This window comes from Octodon degus, unplaced genomic scaffold (genome assembly GCF_000260255.1).
Source record: "Octodon degus isolate 3935 unplaced genomic scaffold, OctDeg1.0 scaffold00002, whole genome shotgun sequence".
Lineage (NCBI taxonomy): Eukaryota > Metazoa > Chordata > Mammalia > Rodentia > Octodontidae > Octodon > Octodon degus.
The window spans coordinates 27,438,493-27,464,236 of NW_004524578.1; the positions used below are offsets into that span (position 1 = coordinate 27,438,493).

A 25,744-nucleotide genomic window follows, 5' to 3' on the forward strand; every position below is an offset into this window, starting at 1 on the left:
CCTATGGGACACAGGAAATAGTATCAAAACATTAACCTGCAAATATCTCCCAGAAGATACCAGAAACACCTGCCCACCCCAACTGGTCTGGCACAGCTATAAAAAATATCTCTTCTCAAGCATTTACTTACCCAGCAGGGTAGGCAACTAAGCCTGAGCGGGGATCACAGGCAAGTCCTCTGCCTCCAGACACTGTTATTCCCAGCACCTTCTCCAAGGTTACCTGTTAGAGCAAGAAGAAGTGACATGTTATAGACAGAGTAGATTTGGGGAGGGGGTGCTACAGGCAACTAGGACAGTTCTGCAGCCTTGCTTTTCTGAAAGCTTTATCTTCAGGAGAAAAGAAGCCTCCTCCAGATGTGTTCTACTCATGGGCCTCTTCATCACATGGAAAAACACCAGTGTGTACACCTGCATCCAGTGGGGCTCAGTCCGCTGGTACCAACTGGTTAAAGCACAGCTTACGACCTAGAAAACAAGCATTCCTCCAATCCAGGAAACCCCAGGCCCCCAGGTCCATGATACTTGGGGAAGGTTAATGATCCTCGTGCCTTGGCACGTATGAAAGAGAGGCTACTGGTGTCTGCTAAGAGCCAAAAGAACAGTAGGTATCAATTAGGTGACTCATACTATCCCTGACATTTGCATTCCATCACGTTCTTCCCCTCATCAGAGCACTCCACCTCCCAAATGTCTGACAGTTTATATAGACTTTGCGCCTAGGAGGCAGAAGCATGGCTTAATAGTGTGTTCTGCAAAGCACAGATGCTCACAGTACGCTAATTATTATTATTAAGCCACAACTCCCACAGAGATGAAAGGGAAACATTTGTAAAGTGCTCACTGATCCTGAAAGGACAAGGCCACATGAGACAGGACATTTATCTCTCTCATTGTCAGTACTGTTGCCCCACACTGTCTGTAGCCCCTAGGACCCATGCTGGGCTAACTTCAATTCAGTTCATAGTCCTTCTGCTAGATGATGCAATATAAGATCCAGATTGCACTGTGATCTCCTACTTGGCACTCTATTTCATGCTCTGTTACACAACGTCTTCCTGGTCACTCCAGGTTCAGTTTCAGCCATACTGTCTGCATTTCCTCCATCAGCCCTCCTCAAGAACGTCTTGGTTTCCCTGGGCTCAGAGAGAGGAGCTTCTAAATGCAGAACGGCCATGGACACCATATTCCACTATAAAACCCTGACCCTGAACAGCCTTGGAGGCCCTAGGAGGGCGACATGAGCAAGAAAAATTTAAGGGGTGGTCATACTTGTGGCAGAGTAGAATCTCCCAGTCCAAACTAGTTTCTACATAGGAGAAGCCCAGAATTAATTTGAGTAGTTTCAGGATCTCCCTTCTCTTACTGCCCCAATGGGAGAATTAAAGCACTCTTTTTTTTTTTTTTTTTTTTTTTTGCGGAACCAGGGATTGAACTCAGGCCCTTGTACTTGCCAGGCAAGCACTTATTCTACTGAGCCATTTCCCTGGCCCCTAAAGTACTCAAGAGGACCTGTTTAAATTATTTTCAAGGATCATTTTAGCTTGAAGTAGGTTGGAAATAAGTATTCTATGATGGCTCTGAGTCACCCAGAATGGTACAGTTAAAAGTTCCCCAGAGATATCTCCAAGAGTCTTCTGCACTTCTTGGGGGATGTGATCCAGGATTCTAATGAAGTGTCAAGTCATTGGTAGAAGTGGTTTACTTACAGGGCACCAATCCACAGCCACCTGGAAAGCACCAAATTTGCCAGGTACCCCTGGACCTAGCTTGCACTAAAGTTGATGAGGAATAAGCTAACTTTAGCTTATCTTAGCCTATTAATTAATTTTTCCCCAAGTACTAGGGATCAAACCCAGGGCAAATGTGTTAAGCAAGTGCTCCTCCAGTGAGCTACATTCCCAGCTCTTTTTTGTTTTTGAGATAGGGTCTTGCTAAGTTTTCCATACTGGCCTCAAACTTGTAACTATCCTTCCTCAGCCTCCCAAGTAGCTGGGACTATAGGCATGCACTGTCGCACCCAGTTCCTAGACATTTGTTTTTCCTAGACATTCTTGATAGTCTGTCATACCTTAGACCTCCTTCTACTCTTTCCGTTGCTTAATGATCCCCTGGCACCCAGTAATCTGGGACTGATCTGAGAGCACAAAATCACTCTGGGGAAGTCTGGGGACATTCATCTTGGCAATGGGAGTTTAATTACCACAGAGGGAGAGCACTTTGGAATTCCTGCTGCCTACTGCAGAGAGCAGAGAGGAACCTGAGGGGCTAGCCTGATCCACAAATGTGGCAAAGGTCACAAAATCAAGTGCACACAACTACTATTCCCTTCAGACTGATGTGATGTAAGGCAAAGCCTTTGAATTCAAATTTACATCAATCTCATCCTCCCTATGCTGTAGTGCTAGTTCCAAAGAATCAGACCAAGCCTACTGACTCTCAACTGCCTTTCCTTCTGATAGAAATTTGGGTAGCTGGTTAGGGGGTAGATGACCCAGCTTATAGAGAATTTATTCCAAAGCCAGCTTGTCCTTTCAACAGCAACCTAAAGAAGGAAGAAGATACGGGTTACTCAGACCCTGAAGACCAGGGTTTATCAAAATTTCAGACTAGAAACTTTGGTAAGAAATATACTTTACAAAAAAAAAAAAAAAAAGAAAAGAAAAGAAATATACTTTACAAAAAAAAAATAAAAAAAATAAAAAAAAGAAATATACTTTACATTATGATCTCACGCATTCATACATTATGTATGTGTATGTGCATAATACTGAAATAAGAGTTTCACAGAATTCTTTATTGTATGAGATGTAGTCTAGCGTATCCCATTTCATTACAAGTAATTCTTGTTGTGACCCTCTATTGACTTCCTGACACGCAAACTGGCCACAAGACCTACTCTGGGAAACTATTTCTTTCTGTGTCAGACTCTGCTAGACTTGAGTGACAGGGTCTGGTCATGGACGCCTTTGTGTTCTTCAGTCACTTTCCTCCTGGAACTCTGCACAATGGAACACACTTCCAAACTAGGGAAACCCCACAGACTGGATCCTGTTTGGGTTCCAAACTTGGCTTATGTTCAAAGGACTGACAGTTGGGGCTTTTTCTGGCTTTCTGAAACAGCTACCCCAGGAGGAAAAAAAGAGTTTCCTTTGGTTCTGTGGAGGGGGAGGAGCAGGGGAAAATATTCAGGGGCATCAGGTGGTTTTTATTTTATGTTCTTAGGGCAAACCAGCTTCCTGTTTGCATGGAATTTTGGGGTAGAGCTCCACTTTCAAAGGACATGAGGGTCCAGAGCTCCTGTGAGGCATGTAGCATTTATGCCAATTTTGCAAGGCTCCAACCCAATGGACTTTATAGACTCACTCCCTCTGATAATCTTCTTCCCCGCTTTTTGCAAGAAGGTAGTAAAGCTTTCACATGCCCCAGGAAATGGAGATAAACCTGGACACCCCCTTCAAATCATGTAGGCTAAATGTACCCAGGTTCCATCAGTGACATGTAGACACCAGCTTGTACCAGCTCAGGAACAGATACCAAGGTTCCAGTACTGTACCACCGACAGCACATGATAGCTGTGAAATCACCAGGGTGGCAGACCTCACCTCATAAAGCAGCACAGCCCTTCCTCCCACTCAGAGACCTGGTACACCACTGAGGTCCAGACACGATCATCTCTCTCTTGGCCTGTAACTCTATCATAAGTGTTGTCCATGCTTCAGGACTTGTCCTCTACAGTTCTTTCCAAAATGACAGATCACAGTGATTCTCCTCAAAAATAAATGAGATAGTGGGGCTGGGGAGATGGCTCAGTAGGATAAGCGCTTGACTGGCAAACGAAAGGATCTGAGTTCAATCCCCGGTTCCAAAAAAAAAATTAAAAAATTAAAAAATAAATGAGATAATTTTATTACTCTGCTCAAAACTCTCCAATGGCTTCACATCTCCCTTAAGTTCAAATCCACACATGTGACCCAGATTTACAAGGCCCTGTATCACCTGGCCTCTCACCACCTCTTTGGCCTCATTTTCCTACTCTCCCCCTCACTCGCTTCACTCTAGCCATCCCACCAACCTCCAGGACCTTAAGCAAATTTTGGTCCTTTGAATACACTATTCTTTGGACTAAATAGCTCATCCCTTAGCTACTCACATACCTTTACTCATGTCTTTGCTCAAAGACATTCTCCTTGGGGAGGACTCTCTAGGTTTACTGTAATCATTTGAATCTGACTTACCCAGTTTTATTTTATTTGAGCCAGGGTCTTGCTATATACCCAAGCCTAGCCTCAAACGTCCAGAACTCCTCCTGACTCAACCTCTTGAGTGTGGCATCATAGGTTTGCACTGCTATGCCCAGCTGTATCCAGCTTCATAGTACATAAAGACAGTAATGACACTGAAGTTATCTCTGTCCAAGGACTATCTGTTCTCCCCATCAAATGGGAGCACCTCGAGGACAGGCCCAAGGTACCTATCACTCACTGATGTACTCCTACCACTTGAAACAGTCTGGCATACACGGGGCACTTAATACACAGTGATGAATAAATGAATGTCTAGGAGAGACTTCAGGAATAGTGAAAGACCAAAAATATACAGTAAAGTCCAGAACAAAGCAGGTATTTCAGACCAATGGAGCTGCTCTCCATAAAGTATCTAAAATGAAGATGGCAGAAGGGCCACATTCTGCTGAGGACAAGCAAAAAGGGAGCCTAATTGTACAGGCAATATTTTGTTTCTGAACCTTATGATAGGTTCACAACTATTCACACTATTATTCCATGTCCTAAATGTTGCAGAATATTTTTTAGTATATCTGCTGCTTGAGCAAGCACAATATTACATAATGAACCCTAAAAAAAAGAAAGGAAAGATTGATCAGTGGAGTAGCATGGGACTGAGGACATTAAGAGCAACATCCTGTAATTCACATCCCCAGATTTCTATTTTCAAGTGTTTTGCTGACACTTACCTGATCCATGAATGTAGGGACTTAGGAGAGTCTAAAGAACTGAAGAACACATGTCATTTTACTTATTGTTACATTATTTATGTAATGTTCTGACATGACACTTTTTTTGAGGATAAGGGATAGAACCCAGGACTTGGCACATGCAAAACATGTGCTCTACACTACTGAGCTACATCCTCAGCCCTTTATAATTTTTTTTTATTAACTTTTGAGACACAGTCTCACTAGGTTGCCTAGGCTGGCTTTAAACTCCCAATCCTACTGCTTCTGTGACCTGAGTAGCTGTTACAAGCATGTGCCATTGCATATGGCTGATGGGTCACTTTTAAGAAGTACTAGGTATAGCTCTTTTCCTGGTTGCTAAGCATGGAAGCAGAGATGAAATAGGCTCCTCAGCCTGGGTCTCTGAATAATGCTGTGGAACAGGACCCCCTACACTGGATATGTAGCATGAGCAAGAAATAAACGAGGCCAGGGAGATTTTGAATTGGTTTGTTACCAAGCATGAACTAGCCCAGTTTTTCAACTTTTTGAGGTCAGGACCTTCTTACATTCTTAGCCATCCTAAATGAGTTTTTGTCTATGCAAAAACTTATAATAGATTGTAGCTATCAATATTTACTACATTTGAAATAACAATGGATCACTTCTTGGCCATTTGGCTAAGATCAAGTGAAATAACAATGGAAAAATTTTTCAATACTGAGGACAGAATCTAGGGGATATACACTGAGCTGTATCCCCAATCCTTTTTATTTTTGAGATAAGAGGGTCTCACTAAATTGCCCAGGCTGGGCTCAATCTCGTGATTCTCTTGTCTCAACCTCCAGATGTTGGGATTATAGGTGTGTACCACCTGCCATGCCTGGTTTACAATGGAAATATTTTAAAGTATTTACTATTTCACTTAAAAGTGACAGTTGGCTGTTGTGGTAATCCTAAGACTTGGGAGGCAGTGGCAGGAGGATTGTCATGAGTTTGAGGCTAGCCTGGGCTACACAGTGAATTCAAAGCCAGCCTGAAATAGATAGTGAGCCCATCACAAGAAATTAAAAAAGAAAATGAAAAAAAAAGTAAATCCATTACTCATTAACATTTTTTAAAAAATTTTTCCCATAATTTTATTGAGAAACAAATAGCAATGAGACAGTTTCAAACCAAATTGGTAGGACAGTTTCAATAAACATTTTTATTGAAGGTAAATACCTTCAATAAAGAAGAGTGGCAGCACTGTTTGACATTTTTGCCAATCTCTGTAATGCCTGGCATAACAGAAAACAGTTGGATTTTCATATCTGAATCTGCATTCAATCTGAACTGATGTTATTCTATTTGAAGTATATGAAGAAATTCTGGCCTCATTTGGATATAGAGTTGGTAAACAAGGATGTCATGGCCCCCCACTAAAAGGGTTTTGGAGATCCCAGGGGCTCTTGGACCACACTCTGAAATAGCCTCTTAATACAGCAAGACACCTGGCCTCATGCTTCATTGAAGAAATGAGGGTGAGGAGGCCCTGTGAGAAAATAGCTGTCCCATAACTCTAAGATGTGGCCCAAAATTCTCATAGAAACTTCACCTCCAAACTCTCAAGACCCACCATGCCCAGGCAACTGTTTACGGCCAGTGACTTGGGACAGTACTGCTTCAGGTAGCTCTATGGTTCTGTCTAAAACATTATTTCATGCGAAGTGAAAACTCAGAAGACAGCACCCACTGTGTACTCTGCCAGGATCTCTCCCACATCCACAGTGCATCCTGGAAGCAGGGAGGACACCCACAGGGTGACCCAGAGTGCTCAGTTGGAGGAAAGTCTACACCAACCTCAAACAGGTGTCATTTTGCCCCTGGAGGGAGGCTAGCGGAGGACAGGATTACTACAGGTACCCTGTCAGGGAGGGCTTACATGACCACTGCCAGGATGAACAAGCCAGACAGTACTGTACCCTCCAGAGAGAAAGGAGGCTGGCAAAATTTCCCATACCCTAATGAGATAAAGGGATAATTTCACAATAGCTTAATCTCAAGAGAGAAGAAAAATAAAGCCACATGTTTAAGAGCTCTCTGGCTCTCATTAAAGTAGATGGAAAAAACAGGTGGCTCTGAGGCAATAGGAAAGCTCATTCATATGAGACAGAACAGTGTTTCCAACCTTGAGACTGCAACCTATTAGTGAGATGTGGACTCCACTTAATTGGCTATGAATAAGTAGAATAGAAGAAAAAGGAGATAGCAGAGTGTGCAGTACGGGTAAATACTGACAACGAAACTTTTGCCCAGGGGTATATGTGTGTATGGGTCACACTGTAAAATCTACTTCTTAACACAGGCAGTCCTCAACAAGTTTGTGGATGCTATGGGAGATCCTCCCACCCTCAAAGTCTGTTAGGAAAGATAGATGACTTACTACACATCAACCCAACATGTGATAGGGGTCGCAAGAAAGATATAAAGCGCTCAGAGACAAGGAAGAGAGATGATTTCTCAATAGAATCAGAGAAGGGAAACAAGAATGCTTTTTTAGAAGCTACTGGGCCCCACAGTCAGTCAGTCAGTCAGTCAGTCTGTCTCTCTCTCTCTCCCTCCCTCTCTCTCCCTCTCTTTCTCCCTGTCCCTTTCTCTCCCTCCCTCCTCTTTGCACTGAGCTACATCTCCATTCCTTTCTTTTTTCTTTCTTTTTTTTCTTGGCAGGACCAGGGATTGAACACAGGCCCTTGTACTTGCCAGTGAAGCACTTACTATACTGAGCCATCTCCCCGGCCCCCTCCATTCCTTTCTAAAACAAATTTTATTTTTAGCCAGAGTCTTGCTAAATCACTGGGTTACTAAATCACAGGGCTTGAAGTTGCAATCTTCTTGCCTCAGCCTCCCAGAAGGCTGGGATTACAAGCAGGCACCACCACACCTGACTTAGAATTTTGACAGGCAGAAATATAGACAGAAGGAATCATCAGTAGAGGAAGCTATATGAGAGAATGGAATGCTCCAAGGCAGGAAATAACTGAGGAGGTGAGCAATGTAAGAGCAAAGATTATGGGAGAACACTAAGTCAACAGAAAAAATACAGCCAGACCAGGCAGGATCCTGAACGGCAGACTCAATGCAAGGGTAATCTGTGAGGTCAGGCAAGCCATGGAAGGATCCCTGGCAAATGCATGTGAAATATACATAGGTGGGGAGATCAGTTACGCAGCTATTCCAGTAGTTTGAAGAAGTGATAAAAACCAAGGTCACCACAAAGACGGTAGACTGGAGGAGGTGTGATACACTCAAACACCACAAAGCAAACAGAATGGCTCAAACCTAACGTCTGAGACAGTGAACAAGGCAGTGCCATGATCAGAAAGAGGATCCTGGTCTCATCAAAGGAGATGGGAGCAGAAGTTTTAGACAGGCTGAATTTGAGGCACTACAGGCATTTTAGGAGGAACCACAGAGTGCTCAATTTAGCAACTTCATAAAATTAATGCTTGGAGAGATGTCAGGACTAGAAATAGATATTTGGGAATTATTCACATAGAGGTGAAAATCACCACTGAAAGTCTAAGGAGACAGAAAAATAGAGAGGAGACTTAGGATACTCCCTGGGAAAGCCTATTTTTAGAGTGTGGAGAAGTTGAGATACCAGGCAGTTAAGAGGGAAGAAAAGCCCTAGGAATGAGAAGACCGCAATCCTAGAAGCTCCTCCTAGAAGGGAGGAGCGGTCAGAGAGCTAAAAGTGAGGGAAGTGAGTGTGCAGCTGCACGCCTGTGATCCAGGCATTCTGGGAGGCTGAAGCAGGAGAATGGCAAATCTGAGCCTAAAGTGGGGCAACTAATTAACTTAGTAAGGCAAAAAAAATAAGGGGGAGGTGGCTCAGTGCAAAGGCCCTGGATTCAATCCCCAGTACCTTAAAAAAGAAATGCGGTAAGCACTCTTCAGAGCCCAGGGTCCCCCATAGTCCCAGAGCCTAAGCTTTTCCAGTTGTGTTCTCTCCCAACCCCACAGTGTGTGTGTGTGTGTGTGTGTGTGCGCACGCATGTGAGTGCATGTGTGTGTGTGTCCTCACTTCTGATTGTCCATGAGCTAGAGATTGCTTGGACCCTCCGCATAAAGTGTTAAGACTTTCCCTTTCTTAGTGCGAGGGACAATTAAAGAATCTGTCATGGGGCCAGCCAGATAGCTCAGCAGATTAAAGCACCAGGTTCAATCCCTGGTGTGCTATGCCAGTCCTGCCCCTGGGGCAAGCTGAGGCGGTGACTGAGACTGGGCTTGGTGGCACACACCTGTAATCCCAGTATTTGGGAAAACAGGAGAATCACTACAAGTCCAATTTGTGTAGTGAGACCCAGTAGAACCTCTACTAAATACAAAAAAAAAAAAAAAAAATCTGTCATGGCATAAGCAAGACTGTTCCCCATAGATAGGGAACTAAAAAGCCAGAGTCACAAAAGGCCAGAGTCCCCTAGGAGTTGGCTGCTTCAAATTGGTGAGGAAGCCCCAGCAACTGGGAGGAAACTGATCTCTGTTTTTGTTGCCATGTTGTGCTGCTACCAGCTTTTTTCTTCCCCCCTCCCCCACTTCTCAATCCCACTCAATACAAGTTATAAATACCTGGGTTGTAAGTCACTCCAGCCAAACCATGGCTTGCTATTTCTATAAACAAGCATGCTAGAGACCTGTCTGAGGCAACACACTCCCTGGTTCGTGCTTGGTTCCCTCAGGTTAAGAATAATAACTATGTTTGGGCCGGAGAGATGGATAAGTAGAATAAGCACTTGCCTGGCATGCACAAGGTCTGAGTTCAATCCCCGGTTCCACAAAAAAAAAAAAAAAAAAAAAATAACTATGTTTGTCTCTTGCCCACATACTATACTCTAAACTCACAAAGCAGATTCTCTACCAGGTTCCGAGAACTGCCACTTACACCAAAACCACAGAGGAAGCCCTGAACAGCAGCTTTGTAGAGACTAGGGCAGCAGGCAGTGAGTCAGGGACCCAATCACTGAAGCTGGGAAGAGGGTCACAGTTTCCTCACTTCAACTCCTTCAGAGTCCAAAGTGTCATCTGGTCTGAGGTAGGCAGGGCCATATGTCATTCCAAGACAAGCAAACAGACTATGTCTCAGCTCTGGTCCTGGGCTTTGCCCAGTTTGGCTAATTTATTGTTCTGTCTATACTACCAAGGCTCCCAAAAACCAATGACTTCCAATATGGCAGAAAAAAGCAAGCTGTCCTGCTTAACAGATCAGAATTAGCTGGCATTAAGTCAGTTCTCCTGTGCTGAGATTAAAATAGCCTGAGCTTCAAAGGAAGGTAAATCTACCACTGCTTCAGAGGAGGTGACCTTAGAAATCCTCCAGCCACATGCTTTTAAAGACCACAAAACCAGAACAAAGGTTCCCAGACCTGCTTTACAAACAGAATTACTCAAAGGACTGTTTTTTTCCCCAGATAGCAGCCCCATTCCACCTTCACATCCCCCTTCCCTGTCCTGCAAGACTCTGACATAGGACAAAGTTTAAGGATATGCTTATGAAAACATCTCTGGAACCTAGCAGAGTAGCACACAACTGTAGTCCCAGGTACTTAGGAGGCTGAGGCAAGAGGATCACTCGAGGCCAGGAGTTGGAGTCCAGCCTGGGCAATCCAGCCAGACCTTGTGCCAATCAACCAGTCAATCGATTAATTTTGTTTTGGTGGTTCTAAAGATTAATCGAGTTGTGAACTTTTTTTTTCCTGTATTTAGTATAGGACCTACAGGGTCTACACGGTCTCACTACCTAAACCCAACTCGTTGTGATTCTCCTGTTTTCAGCCTCCCAAGTGCTGGGATTACAGGCACACCACCATACCCAGTCTCAATCGCCATCTCAGTGCACCCTGGGCGGGGGGGCAGGGCCAGCATGACATGCTGGGAATCGAACCCCCGCCACTGTGCTCTGCCTAAGCAGGCGCTTTATTCCACTGAGCTATTAGGCCAGTCACTAGGTTGTGAACTATTAAACTGAAGTTTGTTTGTTTGTTTGTTTGTTTGTTTTTGCTTTTTATAGGTAAGTTTTATTAAAATTGTAACAGACAGATCATTCTAATTTTATAAACTAAAGCATTTTGCCATTTTATATCCAAAGTTTACTCCCTCCTAGAGCAAAAGGAGGAAACAATATTCCAAGCTTTGAAAGAACAACTTCAGGGTGCAAAGAGTCTTAGGCAGACCTTGTTAGGCAGAAGCTGTCTAGCAGTGAGGGTTGCCATACTCCAAATGCACTCTGCCAAGAGCTGCTCTAAGCACATCACAAAGACTATCTCATGTACTACTTTTTTAAAAAAAATTTATTTATTTGTGTGTGTGTGTGTGTGTGTGTGTGGCCAGCTCAGCCCACCAGGGGGCGGGGCTGGCTGGCATGTGGTGCTGGGGGATTGAACCGCGGTCCCTGTGTTTTGCCAAGCTTGTTCCAAGTAGGTGCTTTAGACCACTGAGCCATCTCACCAGCCCATCATGTACTACTCTTGACAACTCACTGCTAACAGCTTAAAGGACACATACTACGTCTATTTTACAAATGAAGGAGTTGGGTAAGCAGTTAGTGGCAGAACCATAATTTAGACCTGGGCTGTCTGGTTCCAGAAACCATGGTACCTTGAGGATCTCAGGAGTTCAGATTTTCCAATACCACCAAGACATTCGTTTTGTTTTCTTCTCTTTTCCTCTCCTCTCCCTTCCTTTCCCTTCCCTTCCCTTCTGTTCCCCTCCCCTCCCCTCTTGGACCCCTTTCCATTTCACTGTATTTTTTATTGTGACACTTTATCGTACAGACAATCATGAAGGAATGCTTCTCTCTCTCTCTCTCTCTCTCTCTCTCTCTCTCTCTCTGGTTACTGTTGTTTATTTTTAATTTTTTAAAATTATTTATTTTGATACAGGGTCTTGCTACACAATTTAGACTCATAATGATCCTCCTGTCTCAGGCTCCCAAGCAGTGGCATTATAGGGTTCTACAGCTAGCACAGCATGGAGTGCTGGGGATTAAACTCAGGTCCTTGCACTTGCCAGGCTGATGCTTAGACTGCAGAGCTATCCCCCCAGCCTGCTTTTTCATTTTTTTTTCCAATAATTTTATTGAGAAACTGCTTTTTCATTTTTGAGACAGGATCTTGCTATGCATTTCAGGCTGGTCTTGAACTCACTATGTAATCCAGGTCAGCCTCAAACTTGTGGCAATCCTCCTGCCTCAGCCTCCTGAGTGCTAGGATTTCAGATGTGAGCCACCAAGCCCAGCAAGAATGTTGCAGTTTGTGAAAGTGCACATAGGGCATTTGCCATGCCTTTGTGCAGCAGAGACATGTCTGAAAACCAAGAGAGCAGGCAGAAGGCTGAGTTAGGGGGATCATTTTAGCCCAGGAGTTTAAAATCAATCTGGCAAAAAAAATGAGACCTATCTCTTAAAAAAGAAAAAAGAAGGAAAGAAGGAAGGGAAGGAAAATACTAGTAGAAAGTGGTACCAGGATGAAGTAGGGGAATACCAGAGATCTTTCAGGATAGCTTTAATTTTTTTTTAATTATCCAAACTTGTCAGAATCTGAAATGAATGCAACATATTATTCTCTAACAAAATGCTCATTTCCTTTTTATTCCCAATAAAAGAAACCAAAGCGGTCTCTTAGCTGGTCATAGTGACCAGCAAAGTGCTGGAACTCTAGCACTCAGGAGGCTGAGGCAGGAGAACTGCTGTGAGTTTGAGCCAGCCTGGGCTACATTGTAAGTTCAAGGCCAGCCTGAGCTACATAGCTTGACCTTGTCTCAAAAAAACAAAACAAAACAAAAGTGCACACACACTGAAAAAAAAAAAAAAGTTTCCAATTTTTCCTCATTGAGATGGTATAGAGAAAGAGGAAGAGAGGGTTTTCCTAATGGCAGCATATCCTGTATGGTCAGCTTGCCATGTCACACAGTGTTGCAACCTACAGGAAAAATGGGCAACTGATACCTGTTTCCAAGGCAACTGCAGTGTCAGAAGAGTCTGATTTTTGTACGCAGACAGGGAAGCAGCATGGAAGGCATCAGACTGAGGGGGTAAAAGGAACCTAGTGAAAGGACTTAGTTACAGCAGAGTCACCATCATGAGCCCCACAATGAGAGCAGTTTTTAACAGCACAACACTTTGGAGCAGGGCTGGCCCTTCCACCCTTCTTTTCTGACAAGGATAGGAAACCACAATTTAAGCAGACAAAGGGTGGGAGTGGGGTGGGATGGAGGGGTTAGAGTCTCCTCTAAAATCAGGCCTCTTTACACCAAGGTCAGACAGACAAACCTTGATGTAAGCTATAGGCTAGTCACAGTTCTCTTCATTTGCCCATTTTACATACCTGAGATGAGGTTTTTTTGTTTTGTTTGGTTGGTTTTTGGTTTCTTGAGACAGGGTCTCAAGCTGTAGTCCACACTGGCCTTGAACTTGCAGCAATCCTCTTACCTTAGCCTTCTGAATGCTGGGATTACAGGCGTGTGCCACCATACATGGCCTCTTGAGGTTCTTTTTAAATCTCTTGGTTTCCAATTTTGTAACCAGGAGAACACTAATGGTCCCTTACCTGGACTAAGTGTGCAAAATTAATGTGTGCCCTGAAATGAGTGAACATGACTCTCACTGCCCCTGTAAGCGCCCTCACTTGTACCATGAGACTCCTGAGAAAAAGACTTCAACATATTGTTCTCTAACAAAATGCTCATTTCCCCTTTACTCCCAATGCAAACGCCCCACTTTAGGCCTTCAATACCACATTCCTGGATATAGCAGTGGCATTCAAATTCATCTCCTTACTGTTGACTCTGCTCTTGCCCCCTCCCTAACCCAGCAGAATAACCTGTCCCTGGTGCTTTGATCTGAAAGCACAGCTTTCCCTATTGTGTTGGCTCCTTAATGCCAACTAAGTGAAGTGTAAATATCTTAGCCTAGCATCAAGAGGTTCTACATTTCTATTTCCTGCTGGTCACCTATAGAATCACACACATCTCTCAATTTAGATTTTTCATTATTCTGGATAGAAGCCTTAGGGCTTTATCTCATGTTCTTCTTTTCTGAAAAGCTCTTCCCTTTACTACCCCACAAGGTAATCCCACCTGCCTTCAAGGACTAGTTTAAATGTCACAACCCCTGTCTTACCTTCCCGTGATCATCTGGCCAAGATGAATCATTTTCTTCAGTACTCTTACAGAAGCACTTAGTTTGCATCATCCCCATAGCACATACTACTTTGTAACTTGTACAGAAATTTTGGAAGGTTGCCTTATCTTTTCTACTACTCTAGAGTCAGGAGAGCAGAGGCTATGTTTAATACAACTCTTTTTATACTCCAGGGTACAGTGTTTAATATGTATCTGTGACCAAATCCAGGACCATGTGCATATTAGGGAAGTATTCTACCACTGAACTATATCCCCAGCTCTTTGAATCCATTTTCCAAAATATTTATGAATACTTTTTAGTTAATCTTAGTAAGTTCCTTAATCTCCCACAGAAATCCCCAACTATTTATCATTGCCAACCCTAGAAGATACAGCAGGAGGCAAGATTTAGATGTCTTTATAGAAAGACTGAGAATGGCCTGATCAGTATAATCCACACACACTCTAAATCACAAACACTCTTATCCCTGACTGTAGCAAAGATGCCTGGCTTTGGCCCTTATGAATCTGTAAAATTATAATTAAAGAATAAGTTGGATTGTTTTTAAAGAATAAATTTGGAAGATTAAAGATAGCCAGGCATGGTAGTGTACATCTGTAATCCCAGCCCTCTGGAGACTGAGGCAGGAGGAGGATCACAGGTTTGAGTCCTACCTGGGCAACTCAGTAATTTAGCAAGACCTGGTCTCAAAATTTTAAAAGAGGAGAGGGGGACTGGGAGTGTAGCTCAGCAGCAAGACCCAGGGTTTAATTCCTAGCACCGAGGGGAAAAAAAAGGAAAGTACATGTTTTTGAAAAAGGGTGAAAAAAACAAAACAAACTTACCAAGGAAATATTTTTGAAGATATTAAAAATGAATGATTTCAAATTCAACAAGTTAATCATGGATTGGCAAGAAAATATTATGTCCTATTATTCCTTAAAAAAAATCTTATTAAAACTGAGCTTATGGTTCTATCTCTGGCACCACATGCCTTACCGGTCCTGCCCCTGGGGTAGAGACTGAGACTAGGCACGGTGGCACGTGCCTGTAATCCCAGCACTTGGGAGGCTGAAAACAGGAAGATCACTATGAGTCCAATCTGTGCAGTGAGACCCTGTACTAAATATATAAAAGAAAAAATAATAATAATAAAAAATTGAGCTTATAATGCTAGATATATTTTTCAGTAACTGTGCATAACTGCTTTAATGAAATAAACACACAAAATTTAAATTTTGAACAGATATAGGAAATACACATTTAAATTGGAGAGACTTTCATCTTTATTGTTTTTTTCTACTTACAAAAATAATACAGTTTCATTGTTTAAAGTTCAAACATTACAGAAATATATACTGTAGACAGTAAAAGTCCACCATAATCTATTATCTCTCCCTGAGATAACCAATGTTAACAATTTGGTATATGTAGCCACACTTTTTATATGCATACACTAACATGTATATTTTTAGCAAAAATATAATCAACATAAAACTATTACACAACTTGCTTTTCCTCATTTCTTGTATCTTTCTACAATAGTACATATAAATTGACCTCATTCTTTTTAGCAGGCACAGGAAATTCCATTTCACTGGATACATGACAATCTCTACTGATAGTACTTAGAAAACTTCAAAGACTTCACTATTATGAATAACATCAAAAAATCATTCATATATGCCTTTGTATAGTATGTCTGCATAAAGTAAGATATCAGAATTGTAACTGCTGGATCAAAAAGTATGAATGTACACATTTTTGTTCTAATGAATATTATCAAATTGTCACAGAAGAAGGCTGGATCAACATATGCTTGTTACCAATAGTATAAGTTAGATATGACTGCATCTATATCCCCATATCTTCCTATAACTTTAGTTTTTAAGCAATAAATAAACCACAGTTTAAATATTATATGGTTTATAATATGGTTTACATATTAAAAGCTTGATTAGTTATAAAAATTAACATATTTTCATGCAGCCTGGAAATTCTTAGACTGAAAGGAAGCTACCAGGTTAATTTACTTCTGAAATGATTTTTCAATTATTTGCAAAAGAAGAAAAATTACATTCATACCCAGAGAAAGTACAGCTGTTAAAAAGCATGCTCATCACCCTAATGGTTTCTAGTCTGAAACAGAAAAATTCAGACTCCCCCTACCCCTTGAAGTTCACTGATTTGATTTTGTTTTTTAATTCCTAAAAACTCATAGTCATACCCCTGAAATAAATCACACAGTAGTTAGTATCAAAAAGCACTTGTGCTAAGCCTTCTTTTTGGTCAGTAGTTAAAGTATTATTGATACAACTTAGAATGTTGGTAAGAAAAAGGTACTGAGGATGGGTCACAATGAAAAACTACACAAACAGTTCATTAAAGGCTGGGACAAAAGAGGCTGAGCCTGCAAAAATGAACTTCTCGCAAATGGAAATTTAAAGGAACAAAATCTTGTCAGCAAATTAGAAGAAATTTTCTCAGCATTCTAGAAGTCTATGAATCTCAATATTAGGAACCTCTTACAGCTATAAAGTTGTCTAGGCCTTACAATGTGACTGTGCATTCATTAAATCTCATTTAAGCCTCACCATAGCCCTGGAAGGCATGAGTATTCCAGCTTTACAAATGAGAGGAACCAGTTCCCTCAGAAGTGAGGAAGCCACCCTAACTCCAGTAACACACCACAGCCTGGCAACTCAAAGAAGAGAAGGAGAAAAACTCGGGCATTACTTGGGAGTCTGGTAGGTAGGAATGCAGATTCTCAGAGTGGACTTGCATCTGAATTTGCCTTATAACAAAAGCTCTACCTTTTCTTAGCCTGGCCCCACAGGTTTGCATATTAACTGGCCTAAAGCCCCAGAGAGCTGCTACACAGACTTCACCAGTGAGACTAAAAGCAGCCTTGGGGTGGAAGGGCATCATACACAGAAAGGATGCTTAATATTAACATTTTTTTGAACTTTATTTATTTATTTGTGTGTGTGTGTGTGTGTGTGTGTGTGTGTGTGTGGTCAGCTCAGCCCACCAGGGGGGCGGGGCTGGCTGGCATGTGGTGCTGGGGGACTGAACCGTGGTCCCTGTGCTTTGCTAAGCTTGTTCTAAGTAGGTGCTTTAGACCGCTGAGCCATCTCACCAGCCCCAAGGATGTTTAGAAAAGTCTGCAGCAGTGTATTATGTCATAGTGCACAGCACTGTGGTCTCTCAAGAAGAAGCCAACCAATGTATGTCAGAGTAACAGGAAAGCTGACCCACCTGCCTGGCAGCTCCAAGTTTAGTTCTGACAAGCAACTGTTTGCTTTTCTCCAAGGCAGAGGCTGAGATGGGGAAAGGCTAAGATTCTCCCTACTCACCCACAAGTACAAAAGCCTGTGGGCTTCCCTGAGTCAAATCCACCTGGCCTGGGGCTTTCTCAGCTCAGGATAAACATGCCAGTGTAAGGAAGTAGCCCTTGAGACCACCTGCTTTTGCACCTACAGTGGACACTGGAGTTATGACAGACCTGACATACAAACAACCTGGGTTATGATTACAATTTTACAATCTTGAGTTATAACCCAAATGCTGGCCACTTGTGCTTCCATACCAGATGGTCTCAAATACAGATTTAACCCTTAAACAGCTCTGGAAGGAACATTATAACATCCTTTCCTATGTGCGGTAAATTGAGAAATCCTAGGCCAATGTCTCTCTAAGGACACTAAGATCTGCCTGTACACAGGAGAATGACTTTGAAGGCTGTGGAGAGGAGCCTGAGCCTTCAATTGACAACTTCAGTTACAAGCTGCCCTTGGGAACAAATGGAGTTCATAAGACAAAAGTCCACTGTATAAAGTACTGATGCTTGCCTATTTGCAAAAAGAAATCAAAACAATACAAATTTGAGATGAGATAAGGCGAGATACTTGCTTGAGGAACTCTGTAACTCTCAAGCCCACATAACTAAGAGGAGTCAGATGGGGAAATGACCTAATTTTTGTTCATGTTCAAATTCATGAAACCCCAACCATCATTATCCAATTCAGTCCTGATAAGGGACAGTTTAGATCTAGTTGTTTCCACATAAAGAGACATTTTAATGCAGTTACTTTCCACAGCTTCATAAATAGGGTCAGCTGTGGGCTACACAGATAATAAACAAATGTAGTTTGGAGCATCTGAAGTTGCAATAGCAAGAGTTACACCATTAACTACTGACCAAGAACACCACAGAGTAAAGCCCTATTATACCCAAACACAAGAGCCATCAAGGCATCATCTGGTCTCCACTCCATTCCTCCACCAGCTTCAAGAGAGAAGAAGCAACTGTTTGTGGTTTAGGCATCTGGGACCATGCAGCTGCACCCTATCAACATGACATTCAAGTGCCCACAGAACCACAAGTTGCACAGCTCCTAACAGTACCAACAGCCAAAAAGTGTGGGGAACAGGAAATCTGAAGGTGGAAGTAAGAAGAGAAGTGGAGCAAGGATGTACAGGGATGAAGATTACTGGATGATGGCCCTGAAGAAGTCTGGGAAATTCACTGAATTGACTATATAGAGAATGCTAGAGGAAAGCTTCCCTTTTAAAGGAAATACCTTTTTCTGAGCTAAATGTGGGGTGTAACTCTGGCTATACTAATACTAAACAAACTTTTGTGCTCAGTTTTGAAAAAGAAGATGCCCTGAGTATAAATGAAGATTAGCCAAGCGTGGTGGCACATGCCTGTAATCCCAGCACTAGAGGATCATTGCAAGTTTGAGACCAGCCTGGGCTACAAAGTGAGCTCAAGACCAGCATGAACTGCATAGCAAGACCCTGTTTCCAAAAAAGACTAAAAATAAATAAAAAATAAATAAATAAATGAAGATTAACTGGGCTTTCCAGTTAAGAAAGTCTATGTTTGAATTCCAGCTCAGCCACCTGATGGCTGTGTTGTAACCATCTTCTACTAACTAGCTCTTACCATCAGTTTCCTCATCTACAAAATGCGGTTATAATAGTATTTATAGTAGAACTGAGTAAAATTTTATTTTATTGATTTTTTAAAATTTTTTCCATAATTTTATTGAGAGACAGATAGCAATGAGACAGTTTCAAGTCAAATTGGTATGACAGTTTCAATAATTAACACATTGTATACTCTCTTCCTAGTGGTTATCTGCTGTATAAGATGCAGACATGCTATCCTATTTACAAACACTATTACAACAAACCCCTCTATTCATTAAGAGAATGTAACTATATATCTATCCTAACCATTTTGAATACACAGATACAAAATGGACATTCATCTGTATCCCCTTTTTTGTTTAGTTTCGTCATTTGAATAGTATAGGTGTGTTAATTCAGCAAAATATTCTAAAAGAGTCCAGTAGTCCATAATAGTATTGGGGCTTCTGCTTCACTAGCAATGTCAGAAATTGTTGACCTGAGTCCCCTACAGCTCAACATAACAGCATGGCTTTACTTCTTATACTTCGTTTTTATACTTTTCTGCTGGATGGTTAAGACCAAGATAAAGCAAGACCTATGCAACAAGAGTTGTAGCTTTTGGATCTGATAAGGTCAGTCAAATCCCCTCAGGATTTTTCCTGAGTTGAGTAAAATTTTAATGCAATAATGTATGTAAAATGCTTACTACAAGCTTAGTAAATAACAAAAGCTCAAGAAATGTTAGCTACTATTATGACTTAAATGATACTATTTCTATTATTTATTGGAGACCCCTGCAGGGGGCTCTAATCTCACTTTGTAGCCCAGGCTGATCTTTTTTTTTTTTTTTTTTTGGCTGATCTTGAACTGGCAAGATCCTCCTACCTCCACTCCCAAGTGCTGGGATGGCATGTGCTACCACATCCCACACAAGCTTATGTACTTTTAAAAAATAAACTACCTTAGCCAGGTGCAATGGTACATGTGTAAAATCTCAGCTTCTCCAGAAGCTGAGACAGGAGGCTCACAAGATTGAGGCCAGCCTTGGCAGCTAAGAATGAATAAAAAGCAATGTTCAAAATCCTGAAAAATACAGGGGGAAGTGTATCTCAGTAGTAGCTCTCTTCCTTAGCATGCACAAGGCCTAGGTTAGACTCCAAACACACCAAAACAGGGGCCGGGGAGATGGCTTAGTGGAATAAGCGCTTCCCTGGCAAGCACAAGGGCCTGAGTTCAATCCCCAGTTCCACAAAAAAAAAAAAAAAAAAAAAAAAAAAAAAAAGAACAACAAAAAAAACAGTATACTTAACCAAAAAAATTCCCTTTTTGGGATTCCTCTAAAAGAACATTTCACAAAGTGGGAGGGAAAAAAAAAAAAAAACCCAGCCATATGGCTTCATAAAGTGTTCCAAGATCTTCCAGTAGATGTAAATCTCAAATATAAATGAAGGGGCAGGAGAGGGATGGTTTCTTCAGCCTCATTTAAATTTTAAGGGGAGAGATGAGCTGTGTAAACTTAAAGATCAAGTCTAAGAAAAAGAAGTTGCTTTATAAATGAGGAAAGCAACAAAAAAAGCATGACATTCTCTGTGCTAAGAAGAAAGGGAGTAAAGTTTACTCCCTAGAAATCTCAAGAAGAGATATTGATACTGTGAACTCATTCTCTTGAAAGTATCCCTCAAAATCAGAGGAAAATAAAGTTGCCAGTTAAGAAGCACTATGGACTTACTACTATCACTGCTAGGAAGAAGGAAAGATTAAGAAAATCCAGGTTATTGCGGCTTTCTTCACAATAATATGTGCCCTCCAGAGTGTACTTTGCTTTTTCCTCTCTTACTCAGCTCAAACTTGCTCTGCAGAGCAAGTTTCCGCTTCACTCTTAACTTTTACTTTTTTATCTTTTTTTTTTTTTTTGGTGGAACTGGGGATTGAACTCAGTTAACTTTTACTTTTTTAAATAAACATATACTTTGCTACCATTAACTCAAGGGACATACCATTAGGTTAACAAAAGAACCAATCTCTGGGATGGGGAGATGACTCAATAGAATAAGTGCTTCCCTGGCAAACACAAGGGCCTGAGTTCAATCCCCAGTTCTGAAAAAAAAAAAAAAAAAGCCAATGCCATACTTTTCTACTGTAAATTTGTACTTTAGCATAGTATTAGCCCACTGTGTATCTTAATAGCTGTACCTGGGGGACATAGGAAGCAATCCTTCTGTGTACCCACTTGGTATGACAAATGACACTGTACAAAAGTGTCAACCCAGGATTTTTACCCACATTCACGCTCCCACTAATAGGTTTTGTGTAAGTTTACCTGAGCATCCTGAGGGGTAAAATACACCCAAGTCATTCTTTTGCTATGTAAACATACTATAATGGAATATGGATTTATTTTGATTATTTTTTGGGGGGGTAAAAAAGCCCAATTCAGTACAATGGCACATGAAAAACTAGATCTGCAAGTTTTGGAGGAGGTCAAAAATGAAACATCTGGTCACTTGCATGGATGATGAAGATGACAATGACCATGATGTTGGTCATGTGAGCCAAACTTCCTGTGACAGTGAAATGGAATAAGAATCAACCAATACAGACACAGGGAATGCAGACTTCCTTGACTGACAGGACAAAGAAAGCAGCAATGTAAGTACATATGTGACTAATAGATATAGTACAAAACAGTCACACATCCAAATGGAAAGACCAATATTAGCCTATGTTGGCAAACAGAGTGAGGGTCTTGGCAGGGGTGAAATCAGTGGGACAGAATGCCAGTACTGCCATTCAATGTTGGAAATTGTTTGTAACTGATGAAATGCTACAAGTTGTTGTGAAATACACAGACTAAAATACAAGTAAAGGGGCTGGTGAGATGGCCCAGTGGTCTAAAGCACCTACTTAGAACAAGCTTAGCAAAGCACAGGGACTGCGGTTCAATCCCCCAGCACCACAGGCCAGCCAGCCCCGCTCCCTGGTGGGCTGAGCTGGCCACACACACACACACACACATAAATAAATAAAATTAAAAAAAAATAAAATGCGAGTAAAATGTTCCATATGTAGCAAAAGCCATACTCAAAAACATATTTATGGGATTATGAGATAGCTCAGTACTCTAAAGTGCCTGCTTAGGCAAGCACAGGGACCATAGTTTGATCCCTGGCACCACATGCCGTGTCAGCCCTCCCCCTAGAGCAGGATGAACCAGTCACAAAAAAAGCATTTATTATTACTCCTCACTAGCTGAACTGAAAGCATTCATAGGTCTGCTGTACTTAGTAGGGCTTTCCATTGGTAATTGTAGGAATGGGAAAGCCCATGAGTGTGGTGGGCTTCAGGGCTATAGAATAACAATGACACTAAGGATATCTGGTTTCCTTCAAAATTGCCTGAGGATGATGACAAAACCACACACCAAGGAAAAAAAAGAACTTATCATCCATGCACTCACTGTTGGAGAGACTTGTGGATAGTTGTTAAAAACAATTTATACATGACCTGAATATAGGACTATTGAGGAATATATTGTAGCCTTTTATGGTCACTGTAGTTTCAGGAAATACATTCCAAAAAACCTTCAAAATATGGCATAAAAATTTACTCCCTTATAGATGCAAAGACCTTTTACACTTTCAGTTGAGAAATTTATCCTGCAACTCAGCTACTTTACTGTCCTTATTATATAGTAATACACCAAATGATGATGGGAACAGACTTATTGCTCCAATCTCCAAAACTAATCAGAATGTGACACTCAACAATTGGTTCACCAGTCTCAATTGATGTTACATTTGCTAACAGAGCATAAGTTGACCAGTATAGGAACTGTACACAGGAACAAAGCAGAAATCCCAGAAGAAATGTTGCAATTTGAAAAGAGAACTATATAGTTATCTCGGTTACTCTTCTCTCATTGCTGGAACAAATACCAGACACCAAAAATTAAGGAAAGAAAGGTTTATTTAGCTCACAGTTACGGGAGATTTCAATCTATACTCAGCTGGCTCCAAGGCAGTGAGGCACATGGCAGAGGACAACCTTTTATGGCAGTGGCAAAGAGCAGAAAGCAAAAGCAAGTGGCAGGAGCAGGAGCAGCAATGGTTGCAGAGAGCAAGTCTGTCTCCCTTTTGTTGCATTTCAGGCTCTCCACTCCAGCCTGGGTTTAGCAGTCACACCCATAATCCCAGTCTTGGATCATGAATTAATCACAAACTGTAGGTTTAACTGCACCTCAATGATTGCATGAGGCTTTGGGAGGATAGATACACACAAACCATAACAATAGTACAATCTTTGGATTTTAGAAAGATGTAACAGGGGCTGGGGAAATGGCTCAGTGGAATAAGCACTTCCCTGGCAAGTGCAAGGGCCTGAGTTCAATCCCCACTTCCGGAAAAAAAAAAAAAAAAAAAAAGATGTAACATTGGCATCCTATGTAGCAGAAACAACATACCTTTGATGTGAACACTGTATCATGATGGAAATATTAACAGGGAAACTTCAACAAAACAGGAGCCTGAGATGGCAACTTTCTACACCACCACCAAAGGCACAGTAGATGATGTTGATGAGTTATGTGGCAACTTTGATGTCACTCAAAACACAAAGCATTGGCCAATGGCTGTGTTTTTTCTTGATCCTAAACATGTGTGGCATAAGTAGTTTGGTAGTATGCTGGGCATGGTGATACATGCCTATAATCTCAGCATTTAGGAGGCTGAGGTAGGAGGATCATTGTCAGTTTGAGAGGAATCTACACTACAAAGGAGTTTAAAGCCAGCCTGAAATGCATAATGAGACTCTGTCTCAAAAGAGAGACACTGGGGGCTGGAGAGATGGCTCAGTGGTCTAGAGCACCTACTTGGAGCAAGCTTGGCAAAGCACAGTGGACCGCGGTTCGATCCCAGCACCACATGCCAGCCAGCCCCACCCCCTGCTGGGCTGAGCTGGCCACACACACACACACACACACACAATAAATAAATGTAAAAATAAATAAATAATTTTAAAAAAAAATTAAAAAAAAAGAGAGACACTGGAATGCATAAGAGATCATCCCACAAAAACAAAATGTTCCCCCAGAGAACTATGCATAAAAATTGCACACTGGTCAGCTGACAGGTGAACAGGCAGGCACAGCATCACAAAGACCTACTACCGACAACAGGAAAACCAAAACAATACCAACTATGTCTTATAGGAAAGGACAAGAAAGCATAACATCAGTGCTATCAGTGTAAGTCATACTTGAGCACTGAATACGCAGTTTTCATGTGTGATGACTGCCTTGGACAGTTGAAGCAAAGATTCTTTCTGTGGTAGGCTTTTGTTTGTATTTACATTATAAGGGGCCAGGGAGATAGCTCACTAGAATAAGCACCTGCCTATATTTACATTATAGTCCACCTAAGTTTTTATTTCTAATGTTATCTTTTAGGTTTTGTAAGCAGGTAAACAGCTGAAGTGAAAAGTTAATGTCTATTCTAAGCACTGATTATTACATACATGGTATTATTTTATTTTATTGACATTTTCCTGTTAAGTGCACATTGTACAACACAGTAGGAAGCACCTGAAAAAACAAGAAGATAAGAGAAGTGACTAGAATGGTCTGCCATGAGACTGAGGAGACAGCTGGGATCTAAGGGCCTGCCTGGCCACTACAAGGACCCATATGCCGTGCTGGTCCAGGAATCCTGGGTGAGTTGTGCCAGCCACCAAAACCACCTGTAATCCCAGTGCTCGGGAGGCTGAGACAGGAGGATCACTATGTGTCTGAGCTGCCTGGAGAGATCCTGTACCAAATTAATCAACCAATCAATCAAACATTTAAAAAGAAATGAGAGAAAGAAAAGAACAGCCTGCTACATAGAAAAGGACAGCTAAGCACATGTGCTTTCTGTCAGTGTAAGAGACATGTGTGCATGGAACATACACTTGTGAAGACTACCATGGGTGTGATAATTGAAACAGATTTTTTTTCTAGAGTTTTATTAGTATTTTCATTATACTTCATATAGGAATTAATTTCTGATATTATCTTTTAGGATTGATGAGCAAGTGTACAACTGCTCTGAAAATGTTGGTGTTTATTCTAAACATGTAATACACATATTAAGAATTTAGGCCGGATATAGTGTGCACACCTGTGATCACTGCACTTGGGAAGCTGAGACAAGAGGATCACTGGGAGTTCAAGGCCAGCCTGGGCTACAAAATGAGTTCAAAAACAAACAAGATGATTTCAAGGCTAGACTGAACTGCTGGGCAAAACCCTGTCTCAAAAAGACCAATAAATAAATAAACAAACAAACAAACAAACAAATAAATAAATAAAATAAAAAGAAAAAAGAAAAGGGGAAAAGGGGGGGTGCTGGGGAGATGGCTCAGTAGAATAAGTGCTTGCCTGGCAAGTGCAAGGGCCTGAGTTCAATTTCCAGTTCCATTAAAAAAAAAAAAAAAAAAAAAGGAAAAGAAAAATACCTGCCAACCCCATCCATTCCAGGTATATAGTGGCACATACCTGTCACAATCCCACCTAATTGGGAGGCTGAGGCAAGAAGATCATTGTTAGTTTGAGGCCTGCCTGAACTATGTAGCAAAAGCCTATCTTAAAAAATACTGACAACAACCCAGCCCTAAAAGTCTATATTGCCCAATATGGCTGTCATGTTTACTCTTATTCCCCCTCAACATGGATT

The 25,744-nt window shown here is 41.5% G+C and overlaps 1 protein-coding gene across 5 annotated transcripts in view; it reads right to left on the reverse strand.

The window, feature by feature from the left end:
* The window catches only part of Mapkbp1 (mitogen-activated protein kinase binding protein 1), a 64,226-nt gene that overhangs the window by 31,097 nt on the left and 7,385 nt on the right, over positions 1 to 25,744 (reverse strand). For all 5 annotated transcript variants that reach the window (XR_002820363.1, XM_023711249.1, XM_023711243.1 and 2 more), the window contains one exon: positions 132 to 223. Coding sequence is in view for 4 of the 5 variants with exons in the window: in XM_023711249.1 (XP_023567017.1) it covers positions 132 to 223 (92 nt within the window). In the remaining variant the exon portion in view is untranslated. The remainder of the gene's footprint in view (positions 1 to 131; positions 224 to 25,744) is intronic.